At 42.8% G+C, this 22,150-nt stretch overlaps 1 protein-coding gene across 3 annotated transcripts in view; it reads right to left on the bottom strand.

Annotated features, from left to right (window-relative positions):
- Window positions 1-13,945: 13,945 nt before the first annotated feature.
- Window positions 13,946-22,150, bottom strand: part of dhx9 (DEAH (Asp-Glu-Ala-His) box helicase 9) — a 73,245-nt gene continuing 65,040 nt past the window's right edge. For all 3 annotated transcript variants that reach the window (XM_068037398.1, XM_068037399.1, XM_068037400.1), the window contains 3 exons: window positions 20,974-21,089; window positions 19,645-19,842; window positions 13,946-14,656 (listed from right to left, as the gene is read on the bottom strand). In XM_068037398.1, coding sequence (XP_067893499.1) covers window positions 14,278-14,656; window positions 19,645-19,842; window positions 20,974-21,089 — 693 coding nt within the window. In that variant the 3' untranslated portion in view covers window positions 13,946-14,277. The remainder of the gene's footprint in view (window positions 14,657-19,644; window positions 19,843-20,973; window positions 21,090-22,150) is intronic.

Here is a 22,150-nt window from a genome sequence, read left to right on the forward strand (position 1 = left end):
CGAGAATCACACACAAATAGATTACAGAGGGAAAAATAGATTTGGTGGTTGGATTGAAGAGCAAAATAAATGGAACTTAAATACTCTGGGAAGTGGATGATCCGGTAGTCCTCCGGCTGAAGCTTTAAGTCCTCACTGATCAAAGTGCGCTTTGTGCTTGGCCTGCTTTACTCAGGGTTTTCTTGAAGGCAGAGTTGTAGTTGGCTCTCAGTCTGTAGGCTTGGAGGGTTCACAGGCACAGACGGTTTTCAAACTTGATGTTTTCTGGGGAGAGAGAAAGAGACAGAGAGAGAAAGGGCAGCCCACAGCTTTCTCTGCTGCTGCAGTCTACGTTTCTGTTTGTCTTCTGTAAGTGTAACAAAACTTCTGTTTTTTCAGAGATGGACAGACAGTCACATGGTTCTCACAATCCCCTTTGTTTTCAATAATGTCAAAAGTCTAAAACCCAAAACTTCTCTTCGGTGGAGTTTACTGTTCCTGGAGGGAAGTCTCCACTTATGAATGCCTCAAGATCGCTTTAACTGTCCCACTAACGAGGCTGATCTGCATAATCTACTCAATTAGCCGAAGCATTGTTATGGCTGGGCTTCTTGTTAGACTTTTGTCTCCAGTTCAATCTCCCGGTATTTCAGATGCAAATTGCAGTGGCCATCTTGGCTGCTAGTTTTTTAAAAGGTTGAGTGTAGGACTTCTTCTCATTAAACGTCTAATGTAAGTTTCCAACCGATGAAATTAATATTTCTCATCTGGCATATGGGGTTTTCTTGACAGCATGATTAAAGACATCCAACCACAGTCACACAATCTCCTGGGAGAGGAAAATAAAATAAAAATTAGGCCATATTAGAAAATGAAATGGGAAATTTCTTTCACGTCCCCACAGGCAGTCATGCAAGCTCTAGGAGAACACAGTGAACCATAGAACCATAGAAAAGATATGGCACAGAAAGAAGCCATTCAGCCCATCGTGTCTGCACCAGCTGAAAAATGTAGCCGCCTATTCTAATCCCACCTTCCTGCACCTGGTCCGTAGCCTTGCAGGTTACAGCACTTCAGGTGCATGTCCGGGTATCTTTTAAATGAGTTGACGGTTTCTGCTTCCAGCATCAATCCAAGCAATGAATTCCAGACACCCACCACCCTCTGGGTGAAAAAGCTTTTCCTCATGTCCCCTCTAACCCTTCTACCAATCACCTTAAATCTGTGGCCCCTGTTAATTGACCTCTCCACTAGGGGAAACATGTCCTTCCTGTCCACTCTATCTAGGCCCCTCATAATTTTGTACACCTCAATTAAGTCACCCCCCCCAGCCTCCTCTGTTCTAAGCAAAATAACCCTAGCCTATCCAATCTTTCCTCACAGTTGCAACTTTCAACCCCTGGCAACATTCTTGTAAGTCTCCTCTGTACTCTCTCCAGAGCAATTATGTCCTTCCTGTATTGTGGTGACTAGAACTGTACGCGATGTTCCAGGTGTGGCCTAACCAGCATTTTATACAGTTCCAGCAGTACATCCATGCTTTTGTATTCTATCCCTCGGCCAATAAAGGAAAGCATTCCATATGCCATCTTCTCCACTTTATCTACCTGTCCTGCCATCTTCAGGGACCAGTGAACATGCACTCCAAGGTCTCTCACTTCCTCTACACCTCTCAATATCCTCCCGTTTATTGTGTATTCCCTGGCTTTGTTTGCACTCCCCAAATGCATGACCTCACACTTCTCTGGATTGAATTCCATTTGCCACTTTTCCATCCACTCAACCAAACCATTGATATCATTCTGGAGTCTACAGCTATCCTCTTCGCTATCAACTACACAGCCAATTTTTGTGTCATCTGCAAATTTCCCAATCACGCCTCCCACATTTAAGTCCAGATCATTAATATATACCACAACAGCAAGGGACCCAACACTGAGCCCTGTAGAATGCCACTGGAAACCGCTTTCCATTCACAAAAACATCTGTCGACTACTACCCTTTGTTACCTGTCACTGAGCTAATTTTGGATCCAACTTGCCGCATTCCCGTTTCCCAGGGGCTTTTATTTTTCTGACTAGTCTGCCATGTGGGACCTTGTCAAATGCCTTACTAAAATCCATGTAGACCACATCCACTGCACTACCCTCATCAATCTTCCTTGTTACTTCCTCAAAAAATTCACTTAAGTTAGTAAGACACGACCTTCCCTTAACAAATCCATGCTGACAATCTCTGATTAATCTGTGCCTTTCTAAATGATGTTTATCCTATTTCTCAGAATTGATTCTAATAATTTGCCCACCACCGAGATCAGACTGACTGGCCTATAATTATTTGGCCTAAACCTCGCACCCTTTTTAAACAATGGTACAACATTCGCAGACCTCCAATCATCTGGCACTAGTATAACTATGCCTGTTAAACCACTTATCTTCTATAACTTAAGTATCACTGTTGAGCTCAAGTTCTTGAAGGGACAATGCAAAAGAGCATTCCTCTCCTTCCTCCCAACATATGATTGTAGTATCCATTTTATATGTGAATATTGAACAAAGAAGAATAAAATGAAGATTTGTAGAGCTTTTCAATATGAAACATCATTTCATTCTCAATCTACACATGCTTCTGCCCTCTACCAGTTAAACCTCTTGATGCATATTCTTTGTATCCATTGATCGTCAGACAATTTCTGCATCAATACAGCTGTCAGAGCAAAAGATGCAGCATCAGCTGGTACTATTGTCTTACTCATAGAGGTATGACCTTGAAAAATTGGTAATATGTAATTTTCTTGACCTCAAGTATTCTATTCTGTCGGTCATCATGTTTCCATTTTTTTCACTTAGTGAGTCACATTAGCGTTATCTTTTCAGCTTTTTTTCAACCAATTGATTACTCCCAGTAATTACTGTATTTTACTTATATCACTAAAATACTCGAAGTAAGTCATACCGTTTGGGGGGTGAGATTGGTTTACGTTAGCAGTACAAAACAGGCTCATAGTGAATCGGCAGCCAATTTTTCACAAGGCAGTGCTTTTTCCATTGACTTGGAAAATACTGTCAAGATTTTTAATTTCAAACCATGTAAAAGTGACAGTGAGACTAGGAAGCACATCTCCAAAAAGAGTTTGAACTATCATTCTGTGAATTTCACTGGAAATAAGATTGAGTGGTGAAAAATCAGCTGCCGATTGCCTACAAGGTCATTTTGCCCGGCTGGTGTAGGCCAATTTCATCCCTTTATTTATTTTGCATCTGCTCTAATTACGTTACTTCAATATGTCCTTGGAATTCTTGCAGTTATGCAGCTCCTTTAATGTAGAAAAATAGCCCAAGGCACTTCACAGAGGCATATTATTTAAAAAAAAAGGCCTTGCACTTGAAGTGATATCACTTTGTTCAATAATTTGAAGTGTAACAGTTAAACATCCTGACTCTGTAGCATCACGTTGATTTGGTAGATCATTCTTAATAAACCCCCAAGACTATCTGACATTCTGCTAACAATAATATTCTGGAAATGATGATACTCTCTGAAATGACCTAGAATTTGTATCTACGAAGTCAATAAGGAATAAAACCAGACAGACCACCTGGCATTGACCTAGGTACTGGAAATGACCACAGCAAATCCAACCCTGTTGACCTTGCAAAGTCCTCCTTACTAACATCTGGGAGCTTGTGCCAATGTTGGAGAGCTGTCCCACAGACTAGTCAAGCAACAGCCTGAATTAGTTATATTCACAGAATCATACCTTACAGACAATGTCCCAGCCACCACCATCACCAGCCTGGATATGTCCTCTCCCACCAGCAGGATAGACCCACCAGAGATGGCGGCATGGTGGTATACAGTTGGGAGGGAGTTGCCCTGGGAGTCCTCAAATCAACTCTGAACCCCATGAAGTCTCGTGGCATCAGGTCAAACATGGGCAAGGAAACCTCCTACTGATTACTACTTACTGCCCCCCCCCCCACCCTCAGCTAATGAATCAGTACTCCTCCATGTTGAACACCACTTGCAAGAAGCACTGAGGATGGCAAGGGCGCAGAATGTACTCCGGATGGGGGACTTCAATGTCCATCACCAAGAGTGGCTCGGTAGCACCACTACTGATAGAGCTGGCCAAGTCCTAAAAGACATAGCTGCTAGACTGGGTCTGCAGCAGGTGGTGAGAGAACCAACAAGAGGGAAAAACATAGTTGACCTCATCCTCACCAATCATCCTGCTGCAGATACATCTGTCTGTGACAGTATTGGTAGGAGTGACTACTGCACAGTCCTTGTGGAGACGAAGTCCCGTCTTCACATTGAGGGAACACTCCATCGTATTGTGTGACACTACCACCGTGCTAAATGAGATAGATTTTGCCCAGATCTAGCAACGCAAAACTGGACACCCATGAGGCACTGCGGACCATCAGCAGCAGCAGAATTGTACTCAACTACAATCTGTAACCTCATGGCCCAGCATATCCCCCACTCTACCATTACCATCAAGCCGGGGGATCAACTCTGGTTCACGAAGAGTGCAGGAGGGCATGTCAGGAGCAGCACCAGCCATACCTAAAAATGCGGTGTCAACCTGGTGAAGCAACAACACAGGACTACCTGCATGCCAAACAGCTTAAGCAGCATGCGATAGACAGAGCTAAGTGATCCCACAACCAACCGATCAGATTTAAGCTCTGCAGTCCTGCCACATCCAGTCGTGAATGGTGGTGGACAATTAAACAACTAACTGGAGGAGGTGGATCCACAAATATCCGCATCCTCAATGATGGGGGTGCCCAGCGTACCAGTGCAAAAGATAAGACTGAAGCATTTGCAACAATCTTCAGCCAGAAGTGCCAAGTGGATGATCCATTTCAGCCTCCTGCTGAAGTCCCGAGCATCACAGATGTCAGTCTTCAGCCAATTCGATTCACACCACGTGATATCAAGAAACGACTGAAGGCATTGGATACTGCAAAGGCTATGGGCCCTGACAACATTCCGGCATTAGTGTTAAAGACCTGTGCTCCAGAACTTGCCGCGCCCCTAGCCAAGCTGTGCCAGTACAGCTACAACACTGGTATCTACCCGGCAATGTGGAAAATTGCCCAGGTATGTCCTGTTCACAAAAAGCAGGACAAACCCAACCCGGCCAATTACCGCCCCATCAGTCTACTCTCAATCATTAGTAAAGTGATGGAAGGTGTCATCGACAGTGCTATCAAGCAGCACATACTTAGCGATAACCTGCTCAGTGACGCTCAGTATGTGTTCCATCAGGGTCGCTCAGCTCCTGACCTCATTACAGTCTTGGTTCAAGCATGGACAAAAAAGCAGAACCCAAGAGGTGAGGTGAGAGTGACTGCCCTTGACATCAAGGCAGCATTTGAGCGAGTATGGCATCAAGGAGCCCTAGCAAAACTGAGGTCAATGGGAATCGGGGGGAAAGTCTCCGCTGGTTGGAGTCATACGTAGTGCAAAGGAAAATGGTTGTGCTTGTTGGAAGTCAATCATCTCAACTCCAGGACACCACTGCAGGAGTTCCTCAGGGTAGTGCCCTAGGCCCAACCATTTTCAGCTGTTTCATCAATGACCTTCCTTCAATCATAATGTCAGAAGTGGGGATGTTCGCTGATGATTGCACAATGTTCCGCACCATTGGCAACTCCTCAGATACTGAAGCTGTCCATGTAGAACTGCAGCAAGACCTGGACAATATCTAGGCTTGGGCTGATAAGTAGCAAGTAACATTCACGCCACACAAGTGTCAGGCAATGACCATCTCCAACAAGAGAGAATCTAACCATCTCCCCTTGATATTCAATGGCATTACAATCACTGAATTCCACACTATCAACATCCTAGGGGTTATCATTGACCAGAAACTGAACTGGAGCAGCCATAGAAATACTGTGGCTACAAGAGCAGGTCAGAGGCTAGGAATCCTGCAGCAAGTAACTCACCTCCTGACTCCCCAAAGCCTGTCCACCATCTACAAGGTACAAGTCAGGAGTGTGATGGAATACTCTACATTTGCCGGGATGGGTGCAGCTCCAACAACACTCAAGAAGCTCGACAGCATCTAAGACAAAGCAGCCCACTTGATAGGCACCACATCCACAAAGGTTCACTCCCTCCACCACCGACACACAGTGGCAACAGTGTGTACCATATACAAGATGCACTGTAGCTACTCACCAAGCCTCCTTAGCACCTTCCAAACCCAGGACCTCTACCACCTAAAAGGACAAGAGCAGCAAATGCATGGGAACACCATCATCTGCAAGTTCCCCTCCAAGCCACACACCATCATGACTTGGAACTATATCACCGTTCCTTCACTGACCCTGGGTCAAAATCCTAGAACTCCCTTCCTAACAGCACAATGGGTGTACCTACCCCACAAAGACTGCAGCAGTTGAAGAAGGCAGCTCACCACCACCTTCTCAAGGGCAATTAGGGATGGGCAATAAATGCTGTCCTAGCCAGTGATGCCCACATCCCATCAATGAATTAAAAAAAACAGATTACTGACTGTAAACAAAGATCTACTGCATGGGGTAATACAAGTAGTTAAAGGAGCTGTATTTACTATGTTTGCGTCCATTTTGGGTAAAAACCTAAGTCCCAGAGGTATATCTACAAATGGAATTATATGTTTTCCTTCCGGACATTCGTATACAATTTTTTTGGAGAAGACAGATCCTAACATTTCCCAATTGCTTTCTGATTTCTGGCTTCTGGTTTGTCATAGCCTTAGCTGCAGGTATACCCAAGTTTTCATCACTTTAGTGCACCAAAACTGTTAACAGTAGTGTTATAAAAGTGGATGTCAGTGTTGAAGGCAGAAAAAGATCTTTTCTAAGTTTTTGATTTTTGACACCTGATTTGATGTATTTATTGGCATTTTGGAGCCTACTGCAATGCTAAGTGTGAATTTTCTTTTAAAATTAAGTAAAGCACATCACTCCAACCCCATGTCTTTTGTTTCTAAACTGTGGCAATTCCACAACAAGAGTTTTTTAAATTCTTTCAAGGAATGTGGGCATCATTGGCAAGGCCAGCATTTGTTGCCCATCCCTAATTACCCTTGATACCTGAGTGGCATGCTAGGCCATTTCAGAGGGCAGTTAAGAGTCAACCACATTGCTGTGGGTCTGTAGTCACATGTAGGCCAGACCCAGGTAAAGACAGCAGATTTCTTTCCCTAAAGGACATTATTGAACCAGAATTTAAATTCCACCAGCTGTCATAGTGGGATTTGAACCTGCATCCCCAGGGTATTACCCCAGGCCTCTAGATTACTGGTCCAGTGATATTATCACTACACCACCATCTCCCCCATGAATGGCAGGGATTGCTATATAAAGCCAGTTAATGCATTCACAAAAATAATATTCACCTTCTATCAAAAAAGCAGTTGCAACAAGTATTAAAGAACAACTTGCATTTATATAGATCCTTTAATATCCTAAAACTTCCCAAGCCACTTCAAAGGAGCGTTATCAAACAAAGTTTAACACTGTGTCATATAAGGGGCGGCACAGTGGCTAGCACCACAGCCTCACAGCTCCAGGGACCCGGGTTCGATTCTGGGTACTGCCTGTGCGGAGTTTGCACGTTCTCCCTGTGATCGCGTGGGTTTTCGCCGGGTGCTCCGGTTTCCTCCCACAGCCAAAGACTTGCAGGTGATAGGTAAATTGGCCATTGTAAATTGCCCCTAGTGTAGGTAGGTGGTAGGGAATTTGGGATTACTGTAGGGTTAGTATAATGGGTGGTTGTTGGTCGGCACAGACTCGGTGGGCCGAAGGGCCTGTTTCAGTGCTGTATCTCTAAATAAAAAAGGAGCTTTTAGTTCAGATCACCAAAAACTAGGTCGAAGAGGTAGATTTTAAAGAGCATCTTAAAGGAGAAGAGGTGAAGAGATTTAGGAATTCCAGAGTTTAGGGCCTAGGTAACTGAAGGCCACCTTTGGTGGACCGATTAACATTGGTGATGTGCAAGAGGCCAGAATTGGAGGACGTAGAACACTTGGAGGGTTGTAGAAGGTTACAGAGATAGGAAGGGGGTGACAGCATGAACTAAATTGCAAACAAGGATGTATAATCAGAAAAAAACATGATGAATTCATCTATTTTGAACCTTTTTATATTCTTTTATGCACTTCTGAAAACATTAGAGCAGTCAATATTTTCCACTGAAAATGTTATTTACTTGTCTTTCTTTTTCACTCAAATGCCAAATTAAATTAACATCTTCTTATCCGCTTATTCTGGTTTACTGCAATCAAACATTGCAAGAGATGTAGCTTTAAATATTAGTACATGACATCTCTTTCAATTTGGAAAAGTTTGTTCTTTTGCCAAAATCACTGCAGCTTCATTAATGACTATTTTTCTGTTGTGCTTTCAATACTAAACAACACAGAAATGGAAGGCTTGGTAGAAAATTTAGTATTTAGATTACAGAGTAGCAGAAATAAAACAACAGCTGTTCTAATTAAATGGCAAGTTTTGAAGTCTATATAAGCTTGGCAACTTGTAACACTGAACATTTAAACTAGAACAACAACCTTTTGAAATGAAGATGATCAATTTTTTGTTTCATAGAATTCTTGGTCCTCTCATGGACTGAAAACAGAGAGCCCTTCCACTCAGGTCTCAGCTGAGACAATGGACAATGGAGAATAATGAGTGAGTGGTAGATGCTTGCAGTGTATCCAATGTTATGGTTGTGGTGGATCCCAAACAGAAATTCACTGAGAAGGTATTCTTGCCATCATAGGAATGTTGTGAGTTTATATGCAAACATCCTGTGAATTATAGTTATTTTTCTCCTTTGGAGAACTAGGCATCATGTTCATGAACAGTTGAATGTGTCATAACATGGATAGTATTTCCTCCACTTGTCCAGTACAAAGTTTCTTCCACAAAAATATAAATCAGCTAACATGTTTTGATATTGTGATTCTGGTGATGCATTTCAGTTGTATCACAAGGAGCCAGAATTATTAGCAGGCTACGAGGGAATACATTCTTAGGGAGGCAGCATATTGTATTTTCGTGGAGACAGAAGCAGAGTTAATGTTTCAGGTCTGTGACCTTTCATCAGAACTGGCAAAGGTTAGAAAAGAATTAGGTTTTAATCAAGTGGGAACAGGGTTGATGGGGAAGAGAACAAAAGGGAAGGTGTGTGATAGGGCAGAGGGCAGGAGAGATTAAATAACAAAGCTGTCCTGGGACAAAGGCAAAGAGCATGTTAATGCTTGTGGTGAAAGACAAAGCATTAGTCCAGAGAGAGTGTTAATAGCGGAATAATGAGCAGCTCTGACTACATGAAAAACAGGCACATGGTTAAAATATCAAATAAAATAAAAAATATTAAAATATAAATAAAGGCCAGTCATGCTCTGAAGTTATTGAACACAATGTTAAGTCCGCAAGGCTGCAGAGTGCCTAATCAAAAGATCAGGTGCTGCTCCTCGAGCTTGCGTTGATGTTCACTGGAGCAAGCCAAAGACAGAAATGTTGGCATGAGAGCGGGTTGGGGCGGTGGGGGGGGAGGGGTTGGGGGGTGTTGAAATGGCAAGCAACTGGAAGCTCGCGGTCATGCTTTCGGACTCAGTGGAGGTGTTCCGCAAAGAGGTCACCCAATCTGCATTTTGTCTCCCCAATGTAGAGGCGACAACATTGTGAGCAGTGAATCTTCTTCTTCTTCTTTGGCCTCCTTGTCTCGAGAGAAAATGGGTAAGCGCCTGGACGTGGTCAGTGCTTTGTGAAGCAGCGCCTGGAGCAGCTATAAAGACCAATTCTAGAGTGACAGACTCTTCCACAGGCGCTGCAGATAAAATTGGTTGACAGGGCTGTTACACAGTTGGCTCTCTCCTTGCGCTTCTGTCTTTTTTCCTGCCAACTGCTAAGTCTCTTTGACCTGCCACACTTTAGCCCCGCCTTTATGGTTGCCCGCCAGCTCTGGCGATCGTTGGCAACTGACTCCCACGACTTGTGATCAATGTCACAGGACTTCATGTCACGTTTGCAGACGTCTTTAAAGCAGGGACAAGGACGGCCAGTGGGTCTGATACCAGTGACGAGCTCACTGTACAATGTGTCCTTGGGGATCCTGCCATCTTCCATGCGGCTCACATGGCCAAGCCATCTCAGGCGCCGCTGGCTTAGTAGGGTGTATATGCTGGGGATGTTGGCCGCCTCGAGGACTTCAGTGTTGGAGATACGGCCCTGCCACCTGATGCCAAGGATTCTCCGGAGGCAGCGAAGATGGATTGAATTGAGACGTCGCTCTTGGCTGACGTACATTGTCCAGGCCTCGCTGCCGTAGAGCAAGGTATTGAGGACACAGGCTTGGTACACTTGGACTTTTGTGTTCTGTGTCAGTGCGCCATTTTCCCACACTCTCTTGGCCAGTCTGGACATAGCAGAGGAAGCCTTTCCCATGCGCTTGTTGATTTCTGCATCGAGAGACAGGTTACTGGTGATAGTTGAGCCTAGGTAAGTGAACTCTTGAACCACTTCAAGAGTGTGGTTGCCGATATTTATGGATGGAGCATTTCTGACGTCCTGCCCCATGATGTTCGTTTTCTTGAGGCTGATGGTTAGGCCAAATTCGGTGCAGGCAGCTGCAATCCTGTCGATGAGTCTCTGCAGACACTCTTCAGTGTGAGATGTTAATGCAGCATCGTCAGCAAAGAGGAGTTCCCTGATGTGGACTTTCTGTACTTTGGTCTTCGCTGTTAGATGGGCAAGGTTGAACAACCTGCCACCTGATCTTGTGTGGAGGAAAATTCCTTCTTCTGAAGACTTGAACGCATGAGAGAGCAGCAGGGAGAAGAAGATCCCAAACAGTGTAAGTGCGAGAACATAGCCCTGTTTCACGCCACTCAGGATAGGAAAGGGGTCTGATGAGGCGCCGCTATGCTGAATTGTGACTTTCATATTGTCATGGAATGAGGTGATGATACTTCATAGCTTTGGTGGGCATCCAATCTTTTCTAATAGTCTGAAGCGACCACGTCTGCTGATGAGGTCAAAGGCTTTGGTGAGATCAATGAAAGCAACATCGAGGGGCATCTGTTGTTCACGGCATTTCTCTTGTAGCTGGCGAAGGGAGAACAGCATGTCAATGGTGGATCTCTCTGCTTGAAAGCCACACTGTGCCTCAGGGTAGACATGCTCAGCCAGCTTCTGGAGCCTGTTTAAAGCGACTCGAGCGAAGACTTTCCCCACTATGCTGAGCAGGGAGATTCCACGGTAGTTGTTGCAGTCACCCTTGTTCTTATAGAGGGTGATGATATTGGCATCGCGCATATCCTGGGGTACTGCTCCCTTGTCCCAGCACAGGCAAAGCAGTTCGTACAGTGCTGAAAGTATAGCAGGCTTGGCACTCTTGATGATTTCAGGGGTAATGCCGTCCTTCCCAGAGGCTTTTCCGCTGGCTAGAGAATCAATGGCATCACTGAGTTCCGATTTTGTTGGCTGTACGTCCAGTTCATCCATGACTGGCAGAGACTGGGCTGCATTGAGGGTGGTCTCAGTGACATTTTGCCTGGAGTACAGTTCTAGGTAGTGTTCCACCCAGCGGTCCATTTGCTTGCGTTGGTCAGTGATTGTGTCACCTGATTTAGATTTGAGGGGGGCAATCTTCATGATGGTTGGCCCAAAAGCCCTCTTAATGCCATCATACATTCCTCGGATATTTCCAGTGTCAGAGGCCAGCTGAATATGACTGCATAGGTCCCTCGTAACCCCTTCCCAGCTCCCCCCCCCTCGCACCATTTTCCCCTCGCACCCCCTTCCCCTGCACCCGTCTCCCAGCTCCCCCTCCCCTCCACCTCTTCCCACCACACCCCTCCTCCTTGCACCCCCTTCTCCCCACCGGCATCCACCTACCCCTGTGTAGGGGCCCTAACAACCCCACTGCCTTGTGGGCATCTCGGGAGAGCAGTGAATACAGTATACTAAATTGAAGGAAGTACAAGCAAATCGCTGCTTCACCTGCAAGGAGTGTTTGAGGCCTTGGATGGTGAGTAGAGAGGTAGAAGGGTAGATATTACACCTCCTCCGATTGCATGGGAAGGTGCCGTGAGGAGGGGAACGAGGTGTTGGGTAAAGGGCAAGATTAGAGGGGATTAGAGGAAAAGATTTTTCACCCAGAGGGTGGTTGGAATCTGGAACACACTGCCTGAAGGGATGGTTGAGGCAGAAACCCTCAACATTTAAGTATTTAGCTGAGCACTTGAAACGCCATAGCATACAAGGCTACGGGTCAAGTGCTGTAAAATGGGATTAGGATAGGTGCTTTACGGCCGGCATGGACACGGTGGGCCAAAGGGCCTGTTTCTGTGCTGTATAACTCTATGACTCTAAGAAACAGTGAGTCATTGAATGTGAGAGCACCAACATTCCACACACCCCCCCCCACCCACTGTGTGTCTGGTAAGCTTGGAGAAATCCACAAACCTCACAGGCAAGGCTGTTCCAAACAAGGAGCTAGTCACATGACTAACCTGCTGGCCAACCTGGAGTTAATTGAATTGTGCTCACACAACAGGTTTTGGGAGAGACAGCAATTGAACTTCAAGAAGGAAGGTCTCCCTCTCTCTGACGCAAAGTTCCAGGGACCCACAGAAGTAATTTATGCCTCAAGACAGAAAACCAGCGAAGCAAGTTTGAAAGTGTGCACTGGACCCCAATGAGAACTGCAAGACTTAACTTCAATCAAAGACTTTACATCTAACCTTAAAACCAGTAACTGAACTCCATCTATTATCTATTCAAACCATTCTCCTTTAATTCTTTCTCCTCTTCTGTCTCTATTTGCGTGTGTTTATCGCATATGCATGATAGCCTGGTCGCGTCACGTATTTTTAGTAGTTTTAACTGAATTAGAGCTTTGGGGCGGCGCAGTGGTTAGCACCGCAGCCCCACAGCTCCAGCAACCCGGGTTCAGTTCTGGGTACTGCCAGCGCGGAGTTTGCAAGTTCTCCCTGTGACTGCGTGGGTTTCCGCCGGGTGCTCCGACAGCCAAAGACTTGCAGGTTGATAGGTAAATTGGCCATTGTAAATTGCCCCTAGTGTAGGTAGGTGGTTGGAGAATGGTGGGGATATGGGATTAATGTAGGATTAGTATAAATGGGTGGTTGTTGGTCGGTACAGACTCGGTGGGCCGAAGGGCCTATTTCAGTGCTGTATCTCTAAATAAAAAATTTAAGGTTAATAAACTTACATCTTGTTTAAATCTGAGCAAACCTGTCTGCTTGATTTATTTGCAATTACAATTAAACAGCAGTGAGCAAGGACTCACTGAGGGGAAGCTAAAACAGTTTTAAAAGGTAAACCCTGTTACGGGCGAACCAGAAAAAGGCTGAGGGAAGCCCTAGACCCCTTCCTCACCAGGTCGTAACAAGTGTAACCACTGATCTAAGGAAATACAGCAGCAAATTTCCACACAGCATGATCCCACAAATGAGATGCATGACCAGATAAATTGTTTCAGTATGGTAGGCAGAGGAATGACTGAAGTGTGACTAAACCTTTGATTGAACTGAATGCATGCAACATTCCTTCCACACTAACTGGTGCAGGATCCTTTATTAGCAAAGTGATTAATTCATAGTAATCTCTGGTTAATAGAATGGATTCCTTGTTAATTAATTTAATGTATAGCACTGCATTAACACTCACTCGCACTGTGGCATATTTACCCATCACCTTTTGAGCACAATTATATATTAAAAAAATTGTATGAATATGCCCCTTTATTCAATTGATCTAAAGCTAACAGGCATTGAAGAAAGGGTTTGCTTTCAGTTGTCCATTTAATTTAGCTAGTCCTAGCCTTGATTAATGCATCACAAAGTCAGAAAAAAAATTTAATGCATAAAAATGTTAAGCTGCTCAGCTTCAGTGTGCCTATATTTAAAAAGGGCAGTAATACACAAATACAAATATTCTTGTTCTGTAACTGCACTTTTATTTCTTTGCTTCAATACATTGAAAATCAAATGAAACATTCAAAACTAGTCATTCGCTAAGTAAACTTTAATATACTTAGGATTATAAACTGCCATTTAAGATGCGTCACAAGTACATTTCCTTATTGTAAGATTGAACTTTAAAGTATACACCAAGTACAGAAAATATTTGCATAAAAACTGAAAACTGATTACAACATTTGCAATGTGCATGCACGGTTTTACTGAAAATAATTAAATACAAAGCTGTATTACTATCAATACATATAAACTGTGCACAAATGCACCTTTTGGTCTCCTGCATTTCTCTAGTAGGCACCTCTGCCTTCACTATATCCTCCTCCATATCCTCCAGCACCACTACCACTTTCGTAGCCACTGTATCCTCCACTTCCACCACCACTTTGGTAGTTGCGGTATCCACCACTTTGGTAACTTCCATATCCTCCTCCACCACCACCACCACTTTGGTAGTTGCGGTATCCACCACTTTGGTAGCTTCCTCCACCACCACCTCTTCCTCCTCCATAGTATCCAGAACTGTAACTGCCACGGGAACCACCATACCCACTGCCTCTTCCATAACCACCTCCTCCCCTATAACTAGAACCACGACCGCCCCCTCTTCCACCAAATCCTTGGTTGTCATAACGTGCCATTTTGGGAGGACGAGGGCCATCACCAAATCTGTAATAAATCAAAATAATAGATTAATGACAAGTCAAAGTAATAAGATAAAATTTTGTAATGAAAATAAAGTGGAGAGTCGGTAAACAATCTGTCCTACTAATTTAAATTCTTTTATAGTTTTCACATAAACCATTCAATCCCAATGTTCAATCCAAAAACAAAACCATAAGTGGAATAAAATGAACACGTAAATGCATATTAACAGAGGCGACCAAGAGTAGACTGCAATTACAATGCCGTTCTGTTGCAGCCAAAAGACAAAACCATTAGATTAGCTTTCTTAAAAGCAAAATACTGCAGATGCTGGAAATCTGAAATAAATACAAGAAATGCTGGAAACACTCAGCAGGTCTGGCAGCATCTGTGGAGAGAGAAGCAGAGTTAACTTTTCAGGTCAGTGACCCTTCTTCAGAACTGGCAAATATTAGAAATATAAAAGGTTATAAGTAAAGTGGGGGTGAGGCAAGAGATAACAAAGGAGAAGGTGTAGATAGGACAAGGTCACAGAACAGCTGACCAGAAGGTCATGGAGCAAAGATATGTTAATGGTGTGTTGAAAGACAAAGCATCAGTACAGAAAGGGTGTTAACAGACTGAAAATTGAACAGCCGCAAGTATAAACATGAAAAAAAAAAGTGGGTAAGCAAACTGGACAAACTAACATGAAATAAAATAAACACAAAAAAAAATATTAAAAAAAAGGAAAAAGAAAAAAATAACTAAAAATAAAAGTAAAATGGGGGGCCCAGCATGCTCTGAAATTACTGAACTCCATGTTCAGTCCGGCAGGCTATGTAGTGTGCCTAATCGGTAAATGAGATGCTGTTCCTCGAGCTTGCGTTGATTAGCTTTCTTACTTGCTCTTCCTTCAGAATTCATAATCCCAGAAATATTGACAACCTCAAATTAATTTTGCCAAATAAACAAAAGGGACTGTAACTTCCCTACAGCAAACTTCAATTCTCAGTGGCCATGGCTTCTTGTTATCATTTTAAGTACAGATCAAACTGTTTTTCTTGCATAGGAAAAGTACAGCCAATAAAGTTTGATCTTCAATTTTATCTTTGCAACTGAGTCAGACTCTCAACTACTTTGGTACTTGTAAATATTTCATCATTCATTATTTCCAAGTAAAACTGGGTTATTCAGCTCTGATTTTGAGATTACTATTATTTATCATTGCTCTAATTTAGGGACTATTCTATTAAGCTAGTAACTGAGACAACTCCAATTGAATAGCTTTGCTCCCCAAACAAAATGTTTGTTTGCTTTCTCTCCCATTTCACCTCCTAAAACTACTGACTTAGGCTGAACAGCTGCATAAGCACCAGTCACACACTAGCAGCTGCCCAAATGTCCATTCTTCATGACAGCCTACACATTGAGCAATGGTAGTTCTTTGACACAAGGGGTTGAATTTCATAAGCCCGGCGAAAAAAAACACACCAAAGAGCTGCTGCGATGCCAAGTGTGGTGACTCACTTAAATAGCCCGCGCAAGCCGCTCCCCACAAACCCGACCACGTGGAGGGTGCAGGCTGTCTGTTACCGGCAATGGCGTCAGCTGCCTGTGCATAGGTGCTAACACCATTTTTAAAGGGCTGTCAGCTCTATTGGGAAATTTAAATATTTAATGGCGAAGCGAATAAAAATATTTTCTTTCACCCCTCCTCCCCCAATAATTAAATTATTTGACCTTCACCCCCACTGCCACAAAACACTTACATTTACAATCTGACCTTCCCCCGGCCCCCCCAAACTGCACAAACTTTCAACTTCAACCCTTCTCACCATCCCCTACACTCATGACACTGATTTGACCCCCACTTCCCCACAAGTGTTCTGCCTCGTTTTCCTGGACAGGGATCCGAAGGCGCGGCAGTAGCGGCCACCAGGATGAAGACTGCGGCAGGACATCGGAGGGAGACGCAAGATTCATGAATTCAATTATTTTAACTTATATAAAATGCAGTCCTGCCACTGAGTAGCGGGGGGCCGCCACGAGGCCTTGCCGCCACCGGTAATATCGGGCCGAGCCCTGCCGCCGTCAAGTTCCATGGCAGGCCTCATCCACGGCCACCTTCAGGCTCCCCCCGCCACGGATCCTGACGCGAGGGCTCTTTAAAATCCTGTCCAAGGTGTCTAAAAGTCAAGCCTGGTCCTTATCCAATGTCCACATACAGGAACCAATGATGAGCAAGAAACCTGGCTGAAACTCTATCTCATGGAAAAAGTTAAGTAGTTAAATGTACTGGTGTAAAAGGATGATCTCAACCGGTCACAACACTGCTCTTGATGAGCAATGGAGAAGATTCCCTGGCTTGCAATTGAGATATCCTAAACACAGACAAGATCTCGGAAAGTTACTGAAGCAAGATTCCTGCCTGGTATTCACCGTGACAAGATTATTTTGATCTGGAGCAACAGATGTGAAAATAAAACTGGTCAATGCCATCAGTCCAACCATTTCTAGTTCTTACCTGGAGAGGAGTCCTTCCTGTGCTTAAAATATATCTGAATCATCTACTGAAAATACATACAGGGCTCTTAAATGTATAATAGACTCAGTACTTTCAATATACCATGACTGCACATCAAGGGAGCTAGACAGGCTGAGCTTTTCCTCCATCAGCTTCACCTCAGTACCCACTTCTTCAGCCAGAATTCTTCCTGCATAGCAGACCCTTTCTTCAATCTTCAGAAATTACATTTCACCTGCACCCCTCCCTTGATCTTTTCACTGGGAACTGCCAGCATGATAACAGCCGCCACAATTTATCTACTCCCATCATTCACTCTAACCTATCTTTCAATAAGGAGCTTTTCAACCTTCTGGACTTGATGGTGATTTCAAAAACTTCAGATCATAACCACCGCTCCCATTGTTTTTTTTAAGACAGCAAGAGTTGACAGCAAGAGTTGCTAATGTTTCTGATGTTGCCATTTACAGTTCCTTGAAACCAGTGATTTTCAAACTTGTTTGATTAAAGGACCCCTTTTCAAATGGATAAGTAATCATAAATCCCCATTTAAATACTATACAATACTCATAATATAGAAGTGTTGTCCGTAAAGGGCATTTTAATAATGTTTTAAGAAAATGAATTTACTTCAAAATATCACTGAGATAGTTGTACCTTCTAACTACAGTCTGTCTATTTTTGTGCACTCCCCTGCTAGCTGAACCAGCCAGCTCACTCTGCACTGAACCATGTGGCAGCCACACTCTGCTCTTGCCTCCCATTATTTTACAAACCCCCTGGAAAGTCTCTACAGACCATTTCAGAACCACTGCTCTAGACCCATTTTTTGTTTCTTTACTTGTCCTATTACTATCTTTGCCTTGCACCATTAACTCTTTTGTCATTTAATCACTCCTGCCCTCTACCCTATCACAGACCTTCCCCTTTGTTCTTTCCTCCCCTCCCCCTGCCTCCACACTCACTTATAAACTGTTAAATCTCTAATTTCTTTCAGTTCTGATGAAAGGGCATTGATCTTAAAAGTCAACTCTTTTCCTCTCCACAGTTGCTGCCTGATCTGAGTATTTGCAGCATTTTATGTTCTAATTATCCCAGATTTATGTTGGTCACAGACAAATTGAGACACTATACAATGGCAGGCATTTCCAAAACTGGATCTTGGCCTTGCGCAGAGGTACTGCCCTGGATTTTGCGTTCACTTGCCATTCATTACACAAACTCACCCAGACTTTCTGCGGACTTTTGTACCGCAATGCGCAGTAATTAGAAATCTGAAAAGGCTCAGCACCCTCTATAGGAGACCTGTGACCTGTGTGAACAAGGCAAGGAATGCTGTATCTCCTTAACCAGATTGAAGAATCCTTACTGAGATATACAAACTCTAAACCAGGAAGTGTAATTAGAATTAGAATTAGAACATTACAGTGCAGTATATTTCATTCCATGCCAAATCATGTACAGAAAGCAAAATAGAATGAGGGAAAGAAAGAAAAGCTTAAAAGAGAGATAGAATTTTTTAAAAAATAAATTTAAATTACCAATAATAATTAAAATCTGAAGGAAAGCGCCAGAGAGGTTGCTTGGCAGCAAGTAAAAGTTATCACACCATTAAAAGCTCACTTACACTTGCAGCCCAACTTTGTCATTTTTATTGCGCAAGTACCACAACTTCACACACTTCATGTGTTTCAATCTTGGCGAGATACTGTCAGAGTGAAGCTTCTGGAGGAGCAGGGCAACTGAGAGAGCAATCTTTTGATTTGTTTTTAACGGCACATGTGTGGACGCTGAAAGTTGCTGTCCAATTACCCCTTAATAACTGAGCACTGATAGCCTCACCGGTGTTCTTACTGCAAAATTCAGACCATTATTTGTACTTCTGTAAATTGTTTAGTGGAGTTAACTATGAGTTGTGTGTTTTTTTTAAACTTCCAAATCCAAGCCCATAGTACCGAACCCTAAAATTGAAAAACATTAAAAAGATCATTTGGAAATAGCGATTAGGCGACACCAGTGTTATGACTGCATTGTGTCAAGACATGGGATGAGACTCCAAGAATCAACAAAATATAGATCTGCAGCAAATCAACTATGTAAGTAATAACCAGCAGAGCAAACAAAACTATAAACAGTTGAGTCTTTTTTTTAAACTAGAAAGTGTAGAATTGGGCTAATTTCACAGGCTTTGCACATATCCACCACCAGCCTGTTTTGGGGAAGTTGGGGGAGGTTGGAGAACGCAACCAGTAAACCAGAATGCTTTACATATCTTTCTCAAGAACACAAATTTAATAAATCAGATACATGCTAGTTGATTGAGACATTGCTCATTATCTCTGGTTGTCAAAGACTGCCCTTGCATCAGGTTTAATAGTCGCTACAATCAGTCCTAGGATTCACAATGATCAGAGCTTGAAATCTCTCTCCTGCTAAATTATGAAAGCATTCAAGCTTCACCCAACAGCACTAAAAATGTTATCTAAAACCATAAAATGCAATTCACCTTGTGTTTGCCATAAGATTAATACCCGCTGCCCCAGGTTTTGAAATCTGCCGGATCACATTCAGCAACCGTTCATGTGTAGGATCCAGTTGCCGTATGAATTCTGGATCCTTTGCAACTTCGACAACCAATGCCTCCATTCCAGCACGCAGAGCAACAACTGCAGCTGCTACATAATGAGGCATCCTCAACTTTATCCTAAAAGGCACAAATTATATTTAGGATTTAACATAAGCAATGTCAAACAGATCAAAAAGATACTGGCTGCTCTGCAAAAGCCATCCTAGAATTAATGAGAACTAAACAGTAAAATTATGCAGCAGCAAATAACAATATTCATAGACCAATGGAAAACCTGTATTGTTGCAGAACACTTCAATCTGTACGATACAAACTATTACTTGATAGTTTTACTATGGCAGCTAAACTACAAGTAACAATTTTTGAGAGAACACAGTTAATGAGTTACATCACAGTCATAGTTTGCATGATTAATATTTTCCCATCTCCGGATGTTTCTTTGATAAGGTGGATATCCCACTGTATACAGAGTAAACATCAGTCACCAATGCTCCACGAACACAAATGTACACAGCCAAGCATCTCTGCATATAGAGTACACAGCAAACTTGATTTTTTTAAGAATAGCTGAAGATTGTGGAAGCATATAATGGCAGCAAACCAAGCATATAGAATGGTCCCTCCATATGGCAAACTATTCAGTACAACATATTTATTTCTTACTAATAAGAATACAATATCAGTGACCAGATGTCTGCTTGGCTCAGATATGAAACATTAGTCCAGAGCGAATAATTCACATTACAGTTAAAATACATAAATATTTCCAGATGAAAGTCTCTAGTGGCACAATTTATTCACTGGAAACTTCATTTGCACTAACAGGTTATGTGGACAGTACCAGGATCAGTAACAACTTTAAGTCAAACACAGTGAAATTTACATTAATATGAATAATAAATTCACTATCACCTTTCAGGAACAGAAGATCAAAAGGGCTGAGAAAACATGCACAATACTTCACTGATTCTATCAGGAACCAATGAAATGGGCTGCATCACAGATTTTAAATCAGTGATCATGTAGTACTCCACCACACTTTTACATTATGTCACTCAACACTGCCAAATGCCATCATATTTCTGAATTATCACAACTGTTGTCCATCATGGTTAGATACAAGGCAATTGCAATTACTTCATGCACAACTGACAGATTGAAATGATTCTTAAGTACCAAACATAACTGTATATTAACCTTCACCAGAAACTGAAAGTAAAAGCATTGTGGATCTTCAAAATTTCTTACCATTCATCCATCAGAATAATTTCTCCATTTGCTGTCACCTTCTTCGAACCATAAAAAAGCAGTTGGAGCGGACTAACTAAAGTCATCGCCTTTGCAGATACAGCCCGAGTTCGGATCTGAGGAGAAATAACTGTCCCTCAGTATCTCAGTAATTAGTCAGGCTGATGATTTTTCAATACACTTTTGCCACAGCAAGTTTGTTAAATTTCAAAAAAAAAGTTAGATTACAATGTTGCTCGGCCATACCCAAGTTTTTTTTTTATTAGCTCTTGAGATGAGCGTTGCTACCAAGGCCAGCATTTATTGCTCATCCCTAATTGCCCTTGAAATTAAGTAGCTTGCTAGGCCACTTCAAAGAGCAGTTAAGAGCAAGCACATTGCTGTGGGTCTGGAGTCACATGTAGGCCAGACCAGGTAAGGACAGCAGATTTCCTCCCCTGAAAGACATTAGTGAACCAGATGGGTTTTTACGACAATCTGGTAGTTTCATGATCATTATTAATGAGGCTAGCTTTTTATTCCAGATTTATTAATTGAATTTAAATTCCTCTAGTTGCCACGGTGAGATTTGAACTCATGTCTCCAGAACATTAGTATGGGCCTCTGGATTACCAGTCCAGTAACATTACCACTATGCTACCATCCCCACGATCTGATGTAAGATTAAATATTGGCATACAATGTGAATCTCTCCAAGTTTTTTTTTAAATTCGTTCATGGGATATGGGCGTCGCTGGCTAGGCCAGCATTTATTGCCTATCCCTAATTGCCCTTGCTAAGATGGTGGTGAGCTGCCTTCTTGAACCACTGCAGTCCTTGGGGTGTATGTACACCAACAGCGCTGTTAGGAAGACAGTTCCAGGATTTTGACCCAGTGACAGTGAAGGAACGGTGATATAGTTCTAAGTCAGGTGCCCAGTTTGGAAGATTTGAGAGGCTTGAAGCAAGAATGAAGTAAACTGAATATCCTGTAAAAATTCAGCTTTATTCATATTCCGTGTACCTTCATTTTGGCATACTTTGCACTTAACAGAACATGTTGTGATTGTAATTTGTTTTAGGGAGTGGCTTGGGAAGGAAAGGCCGTACAAAAGGGAACATTTTCTATGGTACTGTTCAATATATAAAAAAAAAAGTGGTATTTATGCTTAAAGTTTTCTCTATTCAACACAGTGAT

The sequence above is a fragment of the Heterodontus francisci genome, chromosome 8, assembly GCF_036365525.1.
Source record: "Heterodontus francisci isolate sHetFra1 chromosome 8, sHetFra1.hap1, whole genome shotgun sequence".
Lineage (NCBI taxonomy): Eukaryota > Metazoa > Chordata > Chondrichthyes > Heterodontiformes > Heterodontidae > Heterodontus > Heterodontus francisci.